The sequence below is a fragment of the Carassius carassius genome, chromosome 36 (genome assembly GCF_963082965.1).
Source record: "Carassius carassius chromosome 36, fCarCar2.1, whole genome shotgun sequence".
Classification (NCBI taxonomy): domain Eukaryota; kingdom Metazoa; phylum Chordata; class Actinopteri; order Cypriniformes; family Cyprinidae; genus Carassius; species Carassius carassius.
Window position 1 is genome coordinate 20,642,001 of NC_081790.1, and position 20,148 is coordinate 20,662,148.

At 38.0% G+C, this 20,148-nt stretch overlaps 1 protein-coding gene across 1 annotated transcript; it reads right to left on the reverse strand.

Annotated features, from left to right (window-relative positions):
• Positions 1-4,645: 4,645 nt before the first annotated feature.
• Positions 4,646-19,072, reverse strand: LOC132117399 (multidrug and toxin extrusion protein 1). The gene is made up of 17 exons (XM_059526664.1): positions 18,776-19,072; positions 18,143-18,244; positions 17,993-18,061; positions 17,776-17,924; positions 17,487-17,529; positions 17,342-17,386; positions 16,992-17,089; positions 16,800-16,897; positions 16,105-16,218; positions 15,953-16,020; positions 15,007-15,115; positions 14,745-14,820; positions 14,382-14,451; positions 14,041-14,173; positions 6,180-6,274; positions 6,004-6,082; positions 4,646-5,918 (listed from the first exon to the last, which is right to left on the reverse strand). Exons 1-17 carry the CDS (start codon positions 18,956-18,958, stop codon positions 5,686-5,688), a joined length of 1,764 nt encoding a protein of 587 aa, XP_059382647.1. The 5' UTR covers positions 18,959-19,072; the 3' UTR covers positions 4,646-5,685.
• Between the last annotated feature and the right edge of the window lie 1,076 nt (positions 19,073-20,148).

Consider the following 20,148-nt stretch of genomic DNA (forward strand, 5'->3'; position numbering starts at 1 on the left):
CGCCTGTGGCATTTGAGGCGGGGAGCGCGCTGATCACATCGGGCAGATCGCTCCTCCTCGACCACGTCCCGGCGCTTAACCGATTGAGGGAGGGCTGAGCGGGTCCCGTGGGACTCGTGATGTCTGCGAGTAACTGTGGGCTGCAAGTGTGCACATTTACTGCTTTCGACTCGCTGTCTGCCTGGGCAGAGCGTACGTGCACGGGTTTCGTTTTTACAGAAACCACGCGCCGCGTGTGACATAGTGTTTGTGGGCACTGAGGAGTGGGCACGTTTACTATGTGGAGCGCGTGACCGATCTGAGTCGATCTTATAGGCGCGAGCCCTGTGTGCAGGGCTGTGCTTACATGCGGAGATGGGCACTGAGGAGTGGGCATCGTCACTACATTTATAGCACCATCGGCCGTGGCCGGACGAACGTGCACGGGTTTCGTTTTTACAGAAACCACATGACGCGTGTGACATAGTGATTGTGGGCACTGAGGAGTGGGCACTTTTACTATGTAGTGCGCGCGATCAACTTGAGTCGCTTTTATGGGCGTGAGCCCTGTGAAGGGCTGTGCTTATATGTGGAGATGGGCACTGAGCAGTGGGCATCGTCACTACATTTATAGCACCATCAGCCGTGGCCGGACGAACGTGCACGGGTTTCGTTTTTACAGAAACCACATGACGCATGTGACATAGTAATTGTGGGCACATTTACTATGCAGTGCGCGCGATCAACTTGAGTCGCTTTTATGGGCGTGAGCCCTGTGAAGGGCTGTGCTTATATGTGGAGATGGGCACTGAGCAATGGGCATCGTCACTACATTTATAGCACCATCGGCCGTGGCCGGGACACCAGAAATTACACCTTTTTCGGGAAATATCAGTTTTTTTTTTTTTTTTTTTTTTTTTAGGCACAAGCGGGCCACCGTACAGGCTTGCGCATTGCAAAAGACGCTGAAACAGTCACAATCCCTGGAACTGAAACAACGGCGCGCTTAGGTGAGAGTTCGGCTGCGGCGACTCGGCCGGTAGAGTGAGAACGGGGGTCTCGAGCTGCGTTGCTGAAGCTGTTGTGATAACGGCTTTTGTGTGCAGGCAAGCGGGCAACTGTGCAGGCTTGCGCGTTGCAGAAAACGCTGAGACAGTCACAATTCCTGGAACTGAAACAGTGGCGTGCTTGGGTGAGAGCTTGGCCACAGCGGAACTCGTACACCGGCGCTTCGATGAAGCAGCCATCATGTGCAGTGCAGACGCAGCCTGCTCAGCAGCAGAAGATTCACGCGAGCAGAGGTGACGTCATGCAGCAGGCTTTAGATGGCAACACCGCTTTTGTCCGCCGTCCAGCAGAGGGCGGACAAAGGTGTGTCGCTATCGCCTGTTCCACCGGCGGAAGTGACTGGTAGTTCCTGTTTTTAGCATCATCCAGTGTGGAGAATGCTAGTGAGACAGACGAACGAGTTCGCGCTGAATATTGAGCGTTCCAAGCCTTTGCCACCTCTTCGTGAAGCTCAGGAAGAAATGAGGCGGGCTTTGAGAAGTACGCTCATCTGAGAGGAAACTACCATCCAGCCGGGAACGAAAGGGGGGGCGCTGGTGCAGACCACCCGAGGCCGAGACTCGTCGCGGCCAGCGTGAGCACTCGCCTCGGCTCCTTCTCGATGTCAGCTCGTTTGCTGGGCTTCTGAGCAGAAGGTGCGAGATCCTCGGAGCTCGCCCAGCCCTCACTGCCCAAAGCTAGCAGAGCGCGGTGCCTCAGCGCAGCGGAGAATGCAGGCTCAGAGAAAAGGCCAACCGAGTCCTCAGTCACCATGGCAACAGCTCGCAGTGAGGGCATCCGCATCTTAAAAAAGACGCAAGCTCTTTTACGCAGGGCGAACACACACACACGCATAAAGAACAGCCGGATATAACAGAATTGAAAGGATATGTGCCCCGGACCGCGCAGCAGGAACAGCAGTAGAAGGCGGCGAAGGCCAGCAGCTTCAGAATGGCTCGTCCCGCTGAGATGCTTCTCAGACGGCGCTTGCTTCCTCCGTGATCCAGCGATGCGTGAGCTTCGCTGAAGAGATGAAAAATCAGGTGAGTCAGCCTTTTAGAGCTCCTTTTATAGGGTTGGGCCACACCCATTTCGGCGGGAAGTGGCGTGATGGGCGCGAAGCGTCCTAATTGGTCTGATATTGCATCAGCCTGCGCTCGATAGGCTGTGCACTTGCTGCAGAGCAGCCAATGAGCGAGCGAGCCGTCTCTCCTATGGCTGTGTACTGCTGCAAATGAGCTTTACAAAAATTCTAAATTAAGGATAATTTTTTGCTTCAGTATTTCGTGAAAAGAGACTTTTTTACCGTAGCGTCTTAACTAAGACGCAGTACGAGAGAACTCTTGTAATAGAACTCTCCTGTTATTTATTTATTTATTTTTTATTATTATTTTATATGCTATGTTATGAACATAACATTTCAAACTTATTGAAATACTTTTTTCACGGAGTGAAGGCGGCGGTGTTTCTGGTATCAGTGCGCGCGGAGGGGAAGTTGTTGCTGCTCACAGACTCTGCTGCGAGTGAGAGAGATGTTTCACCTGACGAAATGAAGGCCGCAGGAACACAAGCACAGCATATCCGCCAAAAATCAACCTGCAGCAATGCTCGTTGATCGACTCGCCAAGCTTTACTTTTGTAGGTCGCATGGCAGTAAATAATTTGATTATATGGCATGCAGTCAATACAGATATTTAATAAAAACATTAAAACAAGCAGGGCTGTAAAATAAAACAATAAAAAACGCACGCCAGGTCTACACCGGACACATGGGTTGGGGTGATCCAACAAAAGACAGCAGAACCCAGTGATGGATACACTGGACACGATCCCCATCATGAACTGATGCTCGTTCTGTTTATGACAAAATGTTCTGACACTGCGTTCAGATGATTTGACACTATAGTGTGATGTCATCAAGTTTAGACACACTTTTCGCTGTGGGGCACAGATGACAACTTTCGCTTCCGGTGTAGACACACAGAAAGTCGCTGCTCTATTTACAATAAGTTCTAAAAAAAAAAAAAATCTAAACCAGTGGCATAACGAGATGGAAATATAAACTAGAAAATATATTAACAGGTCCTCCATCCATGACACTGACTCACTGCGGAGCTGGCAGTTTTAATCTGAACAGCTCTTAAAACTGAGTGGATGGTTAGATGCATGATGGGCTAGTATTAAAAAAAATAAAAATAAAATAAAGGTCTTTCCAGCATTAAGGTAATAACAGTACTGTTTTTTTAAATCTTCTTGTTGCAGTTATAAATTTGACTGCTAAATGAATGATAAAGAACTATATTAAAACTTTTGTAAAATTTCTTCATTTGAATATTGATTTAAAAATCGGTTTAAATCATAAGTCAGATTTTTTTTTTCTAAAATAAAAAAAAAAAAAGATTTTTAGGCCATATGATATTACCCTACTTTAAAAGCAAGTAAAGAAGGTTCCCTTTAAAATCACTTTATCTTATCCACTGCGCTAGCACCACCCCATACACAGTGCTTCACATTTAAACATGCAACAATTTCTTAATCAGTTTACAGACAAATGTCTTTTTCCCAATAAGTTATGTCAAAATAAAGGACAGGTAACGAATAACAAAAATGCATGTTTTATTAAAGGAAAAAATATATTTATATTTAAAATATAAATTAAAATATAGGCATAATATATTAAAATATTGACATTTTGCATATTAATCCATGTAGCCTACCCCCCTAAAATAGGCTACCACTTCTAATGCTACGGTGCAAAGAAAACCACAATTTCTTTTGAATATAACGCATAATTAATATAATATAAATAATACTGCACACCTTTTAAATGTGTCAAATCTAAAATATGGTTTAATACCATGTAGCTTAGAAAATATAAGCAGACTCAGGCACAGGCTTGACATTTATCCTGCTTGAATTCGTTCTAAGAAATGCACATAACTTCATAAATACCAAACTTTCATCTGTGAATATTAAATATATTAAATATTTAAACTATAGTGTTTTTCTTTCATTTTCCGTGACTGAAGCAGTCAAATGTAACACATCAGCTAGGCAAAACTGACTTCTATTTGCGAAAATGTGCTTTGATGCGCTTGTTTGATAACTTGTGGTTAAAGCGCCACTCAGCGGTCAAAAGCTGCAAATGCACTTTACAGACGTGGCGGCGGCGGTACCCGCGGCGGTAAAAGAGGCGTTTTCGATGTCTACTTAGTGTACATCAGGTGTTCACAAATTATTTGATAAGATCATGTTCTTTGCATTTTCAAATAGTCTAAAACAACACAGGGTATAATTATAATTCCTAACATCTTTGGTGTGATTTTTTTTTTACACAAATTATTAACACAATAATTAATTGTCAATTATTATGCTCATCTAAGAAATTAATATGCTCATTCAATCCCTCGGGCTACTATAAGCATTAGTAGGAAAGCTGTAAGTGTTCGACAGATATCCATCTCTTCGGTGGTCAAGACCTCTCTATCTGTGACCAAATAATGAATATGCCACTAATTATTGGATATTTTTAACATATAACACTTGCTTGAATGCCTATAGTTCTCATTTTACACCTTCAAAAGTCAGTTGCAGCATCAAACGGCACACACTCTGTTTGTGATTCTTCAGTAATCGGTTTATTAAAATATTTTGTTGAGAAGATTTTATTTTTATTTCATTTATTAGATTTCATTTCATTAAAGTATTTAAATCAAGACAATAACACAATGATCATACATTTTCATTTCAGTGCTGGTCAACACCATGCAATCTAACTAAACACAGGCTAAATGTGCTGTCACATTTACCATTGTTCTGCATTTTTTCACAGGCAAAATCATGCAGGAATCCATTCAAATGGAAATTTTGTGAAAAAGCAAAAGATTTCTTCATGCAGATGTCTCTTTGGGTTCCAGTTAGTTATGCTAATTCAATTAATTTTTGGCAACACTTTATTTTAAGGTGTCCTTGTTACATATTACATGTACTTACTATTATAATAACAATTAATTATGCATAATTAAATGCAAGTGATCCTAAGCCAAACCCAAATCCTAACCATATAAAGTAGTTAGTACATGTAGTTCATTAATATAACCCAGTTCTTAAATGTATAATTACACTGTAACAAGGACACTTAAAAACGAAGTGTAGCCTAATTTTCTCCTAGAGAATCTGCATATCTGAAATAAGGTCCCTAAGATGTCCTAAAATTTTTGACATTTTTGAATATGAGTAACAAGTACATATTAAAAAAAAATAAGTAAAATAACTATACATTCACAGGATTTTTTTCCTGGTTAAAAATGGTCTTCAGCGGAAATGTGCTTGACAAACAAACCCAAGAATGACAATAAATAAAAAATACATGTCAAGTAACCATTACAGCTTATCCTAAAAAAAAAAAGAAAAAAAAAGAAAGAAAAAAAAAAAACATTTCCATAAATGTTTTACTTTCACATTGCAAGTCCATGACACAATTACCACATCTAATACTAGAGATTGCAAAAAGGCTGCTTGGAATTAAAAAATAAATAAAACACATTAATCTACCTAAAATACTATTAACTTTGCTTAGGTGGCCCAGGCAATGGTGGATAAAAAAAAAGAAAAAAAATCTTGGATTGGATTGCAAACAAAACTCTGTATTCATTATGCTCATCTGAGAAATCCAGTGAGCACCTCATTTAACACAATCCCTCCAGCTAGTATAAACAGCATGAAGAAAACCGCAAGTCCTCGACGGATAACAAGCTGTTTGTTTGTCAAAACCTCACCAACTCTGATCTTTGTGCCAGCATCTGTTATTCCTCCTCCTTCACTGAGACCTTCCACATCTGTGTTTGCATGTGTTTGGCTTTCTTCAGTGTGCTGTGATACCTGTGGTACTTCTGTATAATGACAAAGGACAGTTTTATCAGTTAACAGGGAAAGTCCATTTTGTTCATCTTTTCATACACCACAAACAGAAAGTACCTTCTGTGCAGCCCTTATTTTCCATAGCGTAAGATTCATCTTTAGTCTTAGGGGGTGGTACACCTGCTCTGATCAAGGCCTGAAATAATAATAATAATAATAATAATAATAAATAAAGACATAAGTCATTATCTATCAAATCAGAATATAGATGTGGATTAAGAAAATAGACCCACCTCTTGAGTCGCTTTTTTCCAATCCAGTTTGCAAATGAGGATGATAAAGAACAAAGACTGTAGGAAAACACATCCAAATAATCCAATCCACAGACCTAACAATTGAGAGAAGAGACAAGAAAAGATGGATGAATTCAGCGTGTTATCTGAATTTAACCCCTGAATTTTCCTAACTTACGACTCCTACTTGTACTCCTAGGTAGTTATAAGTGACAAAACACCTTGAATGAAACTTTGTTCAGTTAAATTAATGTACTATAGTTCAATATTATTTTAATTAGTATTTTAATGAAATAATAAAATAATATTTGTGTGTCTATTTTAGGGAGACCATATGAGCCATTTTCCCAGGACACGTCCTTGCCAGGATTTTTATATTGCCTAAAATATCCAAATTTTGGATGTTTGTGCTGTGCAGATCGATCATTGTATGACATTCATAAGAGCTATAGAGAGCAGAGCAGACGGCTCCTTATGCATTAAAATCACTCTCTTGGTACTTTGGTGTCATACAATGATCGGTGCACAGCAACGCTTCAAGTTGAATGAACGAACAAACGCCTAACATGTACGTGTATTTGCATTGCTTTGATCGTTGTCTGTAGATCTTACCTTCTCACACGATACGATTGGTTGATTATGTAACATACCTGCATGTTATTGGTCAAACTACTTTGGATGTTTTAGGCAATATAGAAATCCTGGCTAGGACGCGTCCTGGGAAAATGGCTCATATGGTCACCCTAGTCTATTTTGATCTCATCATGTTTTAGAATTTAAACCCTTCATTACTGTATATTTTTCTGCATCATTGTATCCCCCAAAAAATGTAAAGTTCTGTAATGACACTCTAGATGGTGTAGACTAATGCCCTGTCCATACTGAGATGCATTTTGCTGTATACGCATACATTTTATATCATATAGTCGTTTCGTCCACACGGATCCGGAGTTTTGTGAGAGTGAAACCGATATTTATTGAAACCAGGTCCCAAAGTGGATAAATTTGAAAACGCTGCCCTTCTGTTTTCGTTTGGACAGTGAATCTGTATATTTTCTGAAACGATGACCTCATCAGCCCACGTCTTGCCCCTAATCAGACACCGCTACATCATGTAACAGCAACAAAAACATTAACAAACACTGAATGATTGTCTTTTTATTAACTAACATTAACACAGATTAATAAATGTATTGTTCCATGTACCGTGTGCAATGTTTATGCGCATAGCCCAAGTCTTTTTCCTGTCTTAAGTGTAGGCTCTCTATGTGGAAAAATTTCAGTGCCACATAGTGGTCTGGCATGTATACTTCATCGTTTTGTCTTGGTTTTGTCATTTCGTGTGGACACAGATATTTCTTGAGATGAGAGAAAAAAAAAGATTTGATAGGGAAAGCTCTGGCTTCGTGTGGATGTTGCCTGATAGGTGTTTAATTCAATCTGCTAGTAAAAACATTTTGTAGCATTGCACTGACAAATCCACAAATGCGTGGACTCCACCCACTGTCACATGTTAGTTTCTGTCTGTGATTATTTGGTTCAGTTCAAGCTCATTTAGTTAATTACCATCCATTAGTTTCCACCTGTATTATGTTAATCATCTTGTTCCCTATCTGTCGGTCACTACGAGTTATGTCGAACGACATATGGGGTCTCAGTTGGGAGGCCAATCATCTCTGAGTTTAAGAGAAAATGCCAATGAAAATTGGCTAGTGGATTTAACATACCTGAGCCACTCCCTGTGCCAACGGGTATAAATAGGGTAACTGTGGCATCCACTAATTAGATTATTGCACATTTGCCTCTTGTACATTCCTGTGTATCTTAATATTTATGACTACAGTAAAATGCACATATGCACATTGGACATCCCTGTATATCTTAACATTTAAGACTACGGTTTACTTTCATGCACATTATTTTGCGTTCTATTTTTAATTCTACAATATAGATCTTTTTTATATTTTATTCTTATATTTTGATTGTTTACTTTTATTTCGTTCTTACATAGCTATATTTATATATATTTTCATCTGTGTTGTTTTCTTTAATAATTGCACTGTCCATGGAGCGGACCTGACTCACATTTCACTGCTGGTTATGTATGCTATATATAATTTTGTATGTGACGAATAAAAATCTTGAATCTTGAATCAGTAGTGCTGTTTCTGGTTAAGCCTGGTCTGTATGAGAGACGTTGACAAAGTGCACTTTCTCGACGCTCCCATCTCCCAGGCTGTCCTGTGTGGAGACGCTGTCAGGGGCTGTGCCCAGCAGTTCCTGACAGAACAACAGCAGACTGAGGCCATACAGCACATCTCACCCCGATGTGATCCTCCGGTTGCCTCCATTCCGTCACAGGCAGTGCCTCAGCCTGCTCGTCGCCGTGGGCCCCACCCTGCATCCTCCACAGCAGCTCCGCCCCATGCTGAGAGTTCTTCAAGGCTGGCGCGTAGAGCCCCGTGCAGGAGAGCGGCGCCCCCCGTGTCACTTGCCGGTTGCGAAGTCCTCTAGGAAGACGACTAAGCGGCCCTGACACGAGCAACTCGAAGATGTGGGAGACTGCTCTTCAGGAGCTGGTGGAGACAGCACCACTCCTTACCTAGGAGGAGGGCCGGGTGGAGAATCCACAGTTTTTGTTTCTTCTGTTCCGCCGCTGGTCCAATGGCCGGCGGCAACCAATTTTTCATAAAAGAGCAATTTCACTACACTGCCGCTGTTTCGTAAACAAACCGACAGGGCCGTCTACGATCAGGTCGCATGTCCCAACTCGCCCGCCATCTCCTCCTCTGGAGTCAGATGCGGCTCAAGTCACTGCGCGCTATCCACATCCCGGGGGAGCTCAATCGTGCAGCCGACGCGCTCACACGACAGCTCACCTTTCCCCGAGGAATGGCGACTCCATCCCCAGACGGTCCAGCTGATCTGGAGTTGATGGGTAACAGGTAATAGGTGGGAAGGGCTGGCTGGGTGTCACGCTTGCTGCGCCCTTCCCCCTAACACGGGGATGCGAGCACCTTTCTTCTCCCAGTAGAGTTCCCCACGTCTGGCCGACAATTGCAGCACCACAGGGTTGTGACGGTGTTCAGGTTGTGGTGTTTTCCATAGGACCCCATATCGTTCGACATAACTCATAGTGACCGATAGATAGGGAACCCCTTACGAAAATTAACCATGGTTTTACTACAAATAAAACCAAAAACCATGGTTACTATAGTTAAACCATGGTAACCACAAATTAACCATGGTTTTGCTATATTAACCATGGTTTAACCATGGTATTTGTAGTAAATCTGTGGTTATACAAATGGTAGTCAACATGCCAAAAAACCATGGGTTACTACAGTTTTACTATAATAAAACCATGGTTATTTTTCGTAAGGGAACGTCTCGGTTACGTACGTAACCCTCGTTCCCTGATGGAGGGAATGGAGACGTTATGTCCCCATGCCACAACCTTGAACCGGTCGCTGTTGCCGGGACACGTTCTCGGCTCCTCAGCGTAAAACCTAATGAGTGGATGCATCTGTCGCCCTATTTATACCCGTTGGCACGGGGAGTGGCTCAGGTATGTTAAATCCACTAGCCAATTTTCATTGCCGTTTTCTCTTAAACTCAGAGATGACTGGCCTCCCAAGTGAGACCCCATATGTCGTTCGACATAACATCTCCGTTCCCTCCATCAGGGAAAGAGGGTTACGTACGTAACCGAGACATTTGCTCCTTAGTTGCCTGCCTTTTATAAGCCCTCAGTTTGTGTCATTCCTTTGTCCTGAATTAATGTTACTTGAATTGTCAAAGTGTGTTTCTGTTCATTAAAGATTGCCTTTCTTACCTCTCCTTCTCTGTGCACTGTTTCTAAAACCACTACCACCAGACACCTACCATCTACTCCAGCTAATCAGATAATAGCCAGTATTCGCTGACCAACTGTAGCACATTCTTGCTATAGCCAGTCACGCTATTATCATTTTCATAAGCATGTAAAATGTAATACTGTGGCTTGGCTTGTTATACAATCAAATATTGTGGTTGTATTCAATATTAAATATATTTTACGGTACCTTTTTTATGGCTTTTATATTTCCTATTTGAGCCAATGCAGATGATTTTATTATTTCTGGGTTATCTGTTTGGCTTGAGTAGACGGTGGGTGGGTAATTTGTGGATTTATGATATTTGTGAATGTTTATATATATATATATATATATATATATATATATATATATATATATATATATATATATATATATATATATACAGACAGAACTGCTTGTGGTTCCAGCAAACCCATTGTTTCATCACAGTTTCACCATCAAGTTAGGTACATCAACCATAACTCCTTCAAAACAGCCAGAAACCTTGGAGTTATGACTGATGATCAGCTTTCTCAGACCACATTGCTAAAAGTGTCCGGTCCTGCAGATTTGCTTTATTTAACATCAAGAAGATCAGGCCCTTTCTTTTGGAACATGCTGCACCACTCCTTGTTCAAGCTCTTGTTCTGCTGGACTATTGCAATGCTCTCTTGGCAGGTCTTCCATTCGGTTCTATAAAACCTTTACCATTAATCCTGAACGCGAGATTAATTTTTTATGAGCAGAAAAGAATACACTTCACACCTCTGTTTATCAATTTGCACTGGGTACCAATAGCTGCTCGCATAAAATTCAAAACATTGATGTATGCCTACAAAATCACCACTGGCTCTGCACCCATTTACCTAAATGTATTACTGCAAGTGAACGTGAACGTTGCTTGATTGTGCCATCCCAAAGAAACACAGTCATTATATATATATATATATATATATATATATATATATATATATATATATACATATATATATATATATATATATATATATATATATATATATACATACATACATATATATATATACATACATATATATATATATATATATATATATATATATATATATATATATATATATATATATATATATATATATATATATATACATACATACATACATATATATATATATATATATATATATATATATATATATATATATATATATATATATATATATATATACATACAGTACAGACCAAAGGTTTGGACACACCTTCTCATTCAAAGAGTTTTCTTTATTTTCATGACTATGAAAATTGTAGAGTCTCAATGAAGGCATCAAGGGCTATTTGACCAAGAAGGAGAGTGATGGGGTGCTGCGCCAGATGACCTGGCCTCCACAGTCACCGGACCTGAACCTAATCAAGATGGTTTAGGGGTGAGCTGGACCGCAGACAGAAGGCAAAAGGGCCAACAAGTGCTAAGCATCTCTCGGGGAACTCCTTCAAGACTGTTGGAAGGCCATTTCAGGTGACTACCTCTTGAAGTTCATGAAGAGAATGCCAAGAGTGTGCAAAGCAGTAATCAAAGCAAAAGGTGGCTACTTTGAAGAACCTAGAATATGACATATTTTCAGTTGTTTCACACTTTTTTGTTATGTATATAATTCCATATATAATTCCAATGTGTTAATTCATAGTTTTGATGCCTTCAGTGTGAATCTACAGTCGTGGCCAAAAGTTTTGAGAATTACATAAATATTGGAAATTGGAAAAGTTGCTGCTTAAGTTTTTATAATAGCAATATGCATATACTCCAGAATGATATGAAGAGTGATCAGATGAATTGCATAGTCCTTCTTTGCCATGAAAATTAACTTAATCCCAAAAAAACCTTTCCACTGCATTTCATTGCTGTCATTAAAGGACCTGCTGAGATCATTTCAGTAATCGTCTTGTTAACTCAGGTGAGAATGTCGACGAGCACAAGGCTGGAGATCATTATGTCAGGCTGATTGGGTTAGAATGGCAGACTTGACATGTTAAAAGGAGGGTGATGCTTGAAATCATTGTTCTTCCATTGTTAACCATGGTGACCTGCAAACAAACGCGTGCAGCCATCATTGCATTGCATAAAAATGGCTTCACAGGCAAGGATATTGTGGCTACTAAGATTGCACCTAAATCAACAATTTATAGGATCATCAAGAACTTCAAGGAAAGATGTTCAATTCTTGTAAAGAAGGCTTCAGGGCGTCCAAGAAAGTCCAGCAAGCACCAGGATCGTCTCCTAAAGAGGATTCAGCTGCGGGATCGGAGTGCCACCAGTGCAGAGCTTGCTCAGGAATGGCAGCAGGCAGGTGTGAGCGCATCTGAACGCACAGTGAGGCGAAGACTTTTGGAAGATGGCCTGGTGTCAAGAAGGGCAGCAAAGAAGCCACTTCTCTCCAAAAAAAAACATCAGGGACAGATTGATCTTCTGCAGAAAGTATAGTGAATGGACTGCTGAGGACTGGGGCAAAGACATATTCTCCGATGAAGCCCCTTAACGATTGTTTGTGGCATCTGGAAAAAGGCTTGTACGGAGAAGAAAAGGTGAGCGCTACCATCAGTCCTGTCTCATGCCAACAGTAAAGCATCCTGACACCATTGATGTGTGGGGTTGCTTCTCATCCAAGGGAGTGGGCTCACTCACAATTCTGCCCAAAAACACAGCCATGAATAAAGAATGGTACCAAAACACCCTCCAACAGCAACTTCTTCCAACAATCCAACAACAGTTTGTTGAAGAACAATGCATTTTCCAGCACGATGAAGCACCGTGCCAATAAGGCAAAAGTGATAACTAAGTGGCTCGGGGACCAGAATGTTGAAATTTTGGGTCCATGGCCTGGAAACTCCCCAGATCTTAATCCCGTTGAGAACTTGTGGTCAATCCTCAAGAGGCAGGTGGACAAACAAAAACCCACTAATTCTCACAAACTCCAAGAAGTGATTATGAAAGAATGGGTTGCTATCAGTCAGGATTTGGCCCAGAAGTTGATTGAGAGCATGCCCAGTCGAATTGCAGAGGTCCTGAAAAAGAAGGGCCAACACTGCAAATACTGACTCTTTGCATAAATGTCATGTAATTGTCGATAAAAGCCTGTGAAACGTATGAAGTGCTTGTAATTATATTTCAGTACATCACAGAAACAACTGAAACAAAGATCTAAAAGCAGTTTAGCAGCAAACTTTTTGAAAAATAATATTTATGTAATTCTCAAAACTTTTGGCCACGACTGTACAATTTTCATAGTCATGAAAATAAAGAAAACTCTTTGAATTAGAAGGTGTGTCCAAACTTTTGGTCTGTACTGTATATATATATATATATATAAGACATCTAACACTAGCTTGCTCTATTCTTCTTCTATTCTATGTTTTCTTTTTATCTATTATATTATTTAAAAGCCCTTGCTACGTGTACTGCGTTTAATCTAACTGAGACTTGTTATACCACTTAAATATCATTGCTCTATATATATATTTGTTACTATCTTTACATTTATATGTAGATCATAATCTATTTATTTGGAATAATGCAGCAAAAAATATTTCCATACTCCAGTGATGCGTTAATTTATTTCCAAGGGTAATGTTTCATTATGCTCCTGTCATTCATTTTTCACTTATTCAGATAAGAGGATAAAGGATTATGTCAGTGAAAAAAAAAAAAAAATCACTTTTGATGCTTGCTCAGATGGTTGCTGGGTTTTCTTACCCCTATCAGCCTTCAATGTGATATCTGTTTGTTAACATTTGGAGTCAAGCCATTCAGTGTAGAAGCCCAGGCACACATTCAAAATTCTACAAAAACGTTTTTTTTTTTTTTTGGTCAAATGTAACTGAGATTTTTGATGAGATTTTTGATTTTGATTACACAGACATTGTTCAAGTGTATTTAAGCAAATTCACTGAGAATGTTTCTATTTCACCACATTAAACTCTTATGTTATCATGTGGCTTCCCAGGCTTGAATGTGTTTGCACGACACCTACCAATTATGCCCATGCTGAGAGCAAACATCAGAGACACTCCAATTGGGAATCCCACAAAATAATATCCCACAATATTACAAAGAGCACCGAGCAGCTGCTTTCCAGCACCTCTGACAATGCCACCTGTAATGCCCTACAGATTAAAAAAATATATATAATAATAATTATAATTATAAGAATATAACCACACACTTTTATGAAACAAGAAAAAACAATATACCAGTAATGTCTAGACTTTTAATATTTTATTCAATTTCAGAAAATAAATGCATATTTACAGATTTTTTTTTTCTAGTGCAAAATTTAATTATAAATAATATACTGAACAAATTAAATCTTACCGCAATGGCATCAAATAAATGAAAGAAGCCATACATGATCATGACCTCTGATACTCTGAGCACTATCTCCCTGTAGAGAGAGATAGTTTAGCACACGGATCAGATATTAATAGTTGAATGTTTTAATGGCCACAATAACATGCTCCTAATACGATTCCAAAATGAATACTTATTCAGAAGATGGGACTTCTTTACACAAGCTGTCATACCGCATGTTGCAGTTTCTCCTTTTCATATTAATAGAAGTGTACTTTCTTGATACTGTATGTTCAATTTTTGGAATATACTCCATATCCAATGTAAAATGTTACATTGCTTTTTAGTGTAATTCAATTTGAACAGTAGATTTCTGTAAACACTTACTCTTCTGTGGTAAAGATGTATCCAATAATATCTTTTGTACTTCCAATTAAGGTTGCCACCACACAAGAAACCAGCACTAGAAAAAAAAAAAAAATTAAGCACACCATGAGGGTAAACTAAAACCAGTAACCATAAACCAATAACTATATACATGTACATTTTTTTTATAATAAAAAATGTTCAATTATGCAATTTTTCTGTGAAACATTTGGGCATCTTAAGCATCAGTCATGAAAAAGCTGTTGATGAACAGGTCACATACGTCCACAGGCTAAAGATACTTTGGCAGACCGCTTGGCTTGTTCTGTGTTTCCAGCTCCTAGTGCATTTCCCACCCTCACACTGGCTGCTACTGCAAATCCCAGTGGAAACTAAAAGGTGAGAATAATAAGAAACTGAATGACAAAAGAAAGCAATTTATGTTCAATCTAATCTGTATACTTTAAACAAAGGAATTCAAATATAATTTGTAACAGATGTTCAGAAACAGAACTTGTTGCTGCTACAACTGTTTTATTTTTCAGTTATTCTACTTCTATCCTATTTCAACAGCAATTATTATAATTATTATTATTTGTATTTATTATTAAAACTGTACATGTACGGTATTTGTTATTTCTGGCACTAGATTTAATAATTTCATTTGAAGTATGGTTTAAGACTGTGGTTGCTTGGCAACTGTTACAGATTTTAAGTTAAATTTTTTAAGAAAATCTGAATCTTCAGTAAAGTGGTACATGTAAGGCAGCTGCATTCCTGTGCATGCTCTTACAGCTGTCAGGATCTAATTCTTTTATCATTTGTTCAATTTTATACATATTACAGTGAGTTGTTTTAGAAAAATAAATAAATAAATAAAAGACTGGTGTATTTAGTTATAATGTATGATCTGGTTGCCGTTACCAACCCATGTATCTGTTTTCACCACCCATGCAGAGGATAACAGAATAATATTTTCTAATGAGAACTGATACTTTTAGTAATGTAAAAAGTGAATGTGGAAAAACAGAAATGTGGCACTTCTTAGTTCCACAGTTCTGTCAACACGTTCCAATTTCAGTTTAACTTTTATTTGAACATAATGCTTATATCTTGACCCATTGACCAGTAAAAGAAAACTGGTGCTGTTGGGTCTGAGAAGACCCCTGAAATCAGCACAAGTAGAGTTTTGTTTTTGTTACAGGTTAAGTCAACATTTGTACACCTACCATATATGCAATAGTGGCCAGCTCATACACAACAGATTGGGCTCCTAGCTCAGTCTCACTGATGAGCCCTACAACAATAAAATACATCAAGATCACAAATATATTCATGACAAACAAATTTAATTAGATAAAAACAATAAAATATTGCAAACCTGCTAGGAATCCACCAATCTCATATGTCCACCACTCCACACATAGCATGAGCATGCTGGGAAAAGCCAAGCGAATGAAGGCACCCCATTCCTGCAGACAGTCAAGAGACCAGCCTAGGATACATGGTGAAAAATCCAATACCGGATTTATTTATTCAATAATAACAGATGAAGATTAGAAAAAAAAAGATATGACATTTTAACACTGAGCACCAGGCAGTATGTTATAAAATTAACCAGGTGAGACATGACTCATCAAAAACATTTCAGTGAACTCTTCACCACATCATCTTAAAAAGTCACATAGTGAACAACTTTCTGGTCAAATATTAAAAAAGAACATACTTTAGACCAAGTCATAAAACTGTTACATACTTCTCCCGCAAGAGACGTCACCTTTGAAATATTTATTTAATGTTAAAACATTTTTTAAAAGATGTGTAATTCATGGAATAATAATAATAATAATAAAAATAATAATAATAATAATAAAGATTAAACTATAGTAACATTTAAACATTTCAAAACTAGCTTGCAGTGAAAAGGCATGTGGTGAAAATACATCAGTCACAAATCATTGACTCTTTTCAGTTTTGAATGTCATATTGCATTATAAAACAGAGCCAATATTTTATTTCTTTTGTGTCCTATATCAAAAACCATACACTCTCTTGAAAATCAAATAAAACATTCACCATCCCATGTGGCTTCATGCAGGCCCTTCCAGCGGATGTATACATAGAGAAACACAGCTAAGGAATACTGGGAAATAGTGTTTGCAGCAGCAGATCCTCTGTGAGTTAGAAAAAAAAAATTTATTTAGAAATAAATGACAACAAACTAAGATCCTTGGAAACAGGATAAACAGAAACTAGACAGCTTCTTACGGCACACCAAGATCAAGCAGATGAAGGAAGATGTAGTTTATTAAAGTATTGAGGATGTTTCCTGCTGCTCCTGTGATGACTTGAGGCCAAATAATACCCTAAACATACAAAGAAAAACAGACCATCATACTGAAAAAATAGCAACATTAAAAATTAGCCAAAAATAGTTATTTAATATCTAAATCACTCATATCTAAAACACACGCGCACATATTTTATCGCTTAAATCATTTTAAAATAGCTCTTTATGGTAATAATAGCTGGTTACCACTTTTTAAAGTGTACAGTAGGCTATATATGAACACTAAACTCAGGCAAATTAACAATGGAAAAACATTGCCTGGGTTTACCTGATTTTGAAGATACCGTCCTTGCAGCTGGTACATGAAGGCAGCCTGAAAAATGTTTTTAAAATTCATATAGTGGAATAGTTTTTAATTTATAATTGTTCATAGTTATAGCGAAAACATTTAAAATTTTTAATGTGTTACTCACAGGCAGAGCAGGCATGAATATTTTTACATAGAGTTGTGACAGACTGTTGAGAGAGAGAGAAAGAGTAATCACACACGGTTAAAAAAAGCAAAGTGTAGGTCCATGTGATGGTCACATGCCCAGATGATATTACATTATGTTTAAACCAACTTATTTCACAATACTTGTGTAATTTACATCCATTAAAATATACTGAAAACTAGTGTTTTATCAGCAGATTTAGGTATGTTTTGCTAAACGGGAACATTATTTAATGCACAACATCCAGTTAATGCTTAAAGTGTCAGACCTGGCCACACTGGGACTCTGTCGGACAGCAAGCAGGATGGGCTCTGTGTTGATGAGCAGTGCCCAGCAGGGGAAACAGGCCAACAGGAGGATGAGAATCCCTCTCTGCAGTATCACACCCACCCGCTTCAGATTATTACTGCCAAAAGTCTGGAGGACACAATTCAATTTAAATGACACCTGAGTACAAATGACACTCACATTACTGAAAATCAGACCTGAGAGATGAGTGTATCGCATGCAGAAGCCAATCCAGAGCCAATGGAGATGCCAGTCACATTAATAACCTGTGAGCAAAAAGGATGTATTTAAAAATGTAATGAGCATTTTAATGAATGCCACTATAATGAAGTAATTTGTGAACTCACAGCAATAGCCAGAGCCACACCAGCCAGTTCAGTTTTCCCCAAGTGTCCACAGAACACAGTGCTGATAAAGCTGATCAGAAAGATCATCAGCTGAGATATAAACTGCATGAAGAGAGGAAACATTTAGAGGATATGATAACCACAATACATTGTCAAATTGTTCCAGTGTTAAAGCTACAATATTGTAAGTTTGATTTGTCATGTCCCCTATTCTTCAGACAAAACGGATTACAGCCACTACTGACTTAGTATTTGATAATTATTTTACATTATTCTGCTAAACTTACTATTCAATTACCTATTTTTTTATAGAGTCTAAGAAAATATGTCTATATAGATGAATACAAACAGATAGACTTAATTAAATACATCTGTCTATTTTTAAAGATGCATATTTATGTTCTTATGTCTTCTACAAAATTAAAAGTGTGATCACATCATACCTATTGCTATTATGTGAAAAAAATTTATTAATGCTATTTTGTTTTATTGTTAAGGTTAATTTTCCATTCAACGAAATTACAATTTGGAACTTTACTAAACATTTTTCAATATATTTCTATATATGGTTATTTGATTGACTATAAGCAAAGTTTAAAGAGCCTTTAGAATTTGTACTCTTTTCACACTTACCACTGGTCCAGCCAGTTTTAGCAGCTCTACAGTTTCTTCTTTATAATTCACTGGTAACAAACTCCAGAGTTTCTTTCGACATCCTCCACAAACAACCTGTGAACTAGACGTTGACTGATCATCATCACTTTTCTCCGCTTTTGAGTGCCAGTTTATCTGGGTTACTGTATTAATACTGTCCATTTTCGTTATTTCTAAAGTATTTAATTGACACAAAGCAGCTTATATTTTGTTACAATACAGGACAACATCAGCATAAAAGATATTGTGCTAAAGGTCCATTGCAGGGAGACGTCTGTGTGGATCTCAAAAAGTAGCAAGTTTAGCCCTGCCTGCTGAACTCCAGGAGGTTATTGCATAAACAGAAGTCACTGCATGCTTGGGTAAGGTTTCATTAAAGGGGCACCAACATTTAAACTGAAATTTCAATAAAGACAATAGAGACTGTGAAACTTCATTCTTATACATATACATACATATATATATATATATATATATATATATATATATTTATTTATTTTTTGTGATATTCAGCTTTAAATACACTGCAGATGTCAAGTCCTTACACATGTCATTTTCATATCTTACCAAGAATGCTATGTTAGGAGCAAACATAAGGGACACTGTAATTGGGAATCACATAAAATATCCAACATTATGTTGCAAAGAGCACCAGTGAGTTGCTTTCTGTCACCTCTGATAATGCATATTCAGTACAATAGCCAACAATTGGAGAGAGAGAGAGAGAGTTTTAATTTTTTTAAATTTATAAAAAAAAAATAGAATGAAAAGGTAAAGAAACATCAATACAGAGCATCCATGTTCTACTTTAGAATACCAACTCCTGTGTCAGCAGCACCACACATATGTGTTGTGGTACTCTCATGAACGCGTGGTGAAGACTGACACAGAAGAGAAAAAAATGTTGAATAAAGTCATTATTTCTGTTTTATTTGCACACAAAAATTATGCTTCATAACATTACAGATGAACCACTGACGTCACATGGACTATCGTAACAATGTCTTTACTACCCTTCTGGGTAGTTGCGTTGCTGTCTATGCAGGGTCAGAAAGCTCTTGGATTTAATCAAAAAATGTCTTAATTTATATTCCAAACATAAACAAAGGTCTTACAGGTTTAGAAACGCCATGAGGGTGAGTGATTAATTATAGAATTTTCATTTTTGGGTGAAGTTTAAGAGACCCCAGCAAGTTATAAAAAAAAAAAAAAAAAAAAAAAAAGGAAAGGAAAAGAAAAACATTCTTCATTATTAAGACTAACATTAGATTGAGGGTTTAGTGGGCTAAATATTAAAATGTTAATAGCTTTATTTATAAAGAAGCAAACTAACAAAATTATAAAATAATTTA

Excerpts from the sequence above, each read along its gene's own strand:
- LOC132117399 (XM_059526664.1), bottom strand. The coding sequence starts at position 18,958 with ATGGACAGTATTAATACAGTAACCCAGATAAACTGGCACTCAAAAGCG. Across the intron at positions 17,387-17,486 it reads TATTCATGCCTGCTCTGCCT|GCTGCCTTCATGTACCAGCT; the intron begins GTGAGTAACACA and ends AACATTTTTCAG. Across the intron at positions 16,219-16,799 it reads GCATGAAGCCACATGGGATG|GCTGGTCTCTTGACTGTCTG; the intron begins GTGAATGTTTTA and ends CATGTATCCTAG.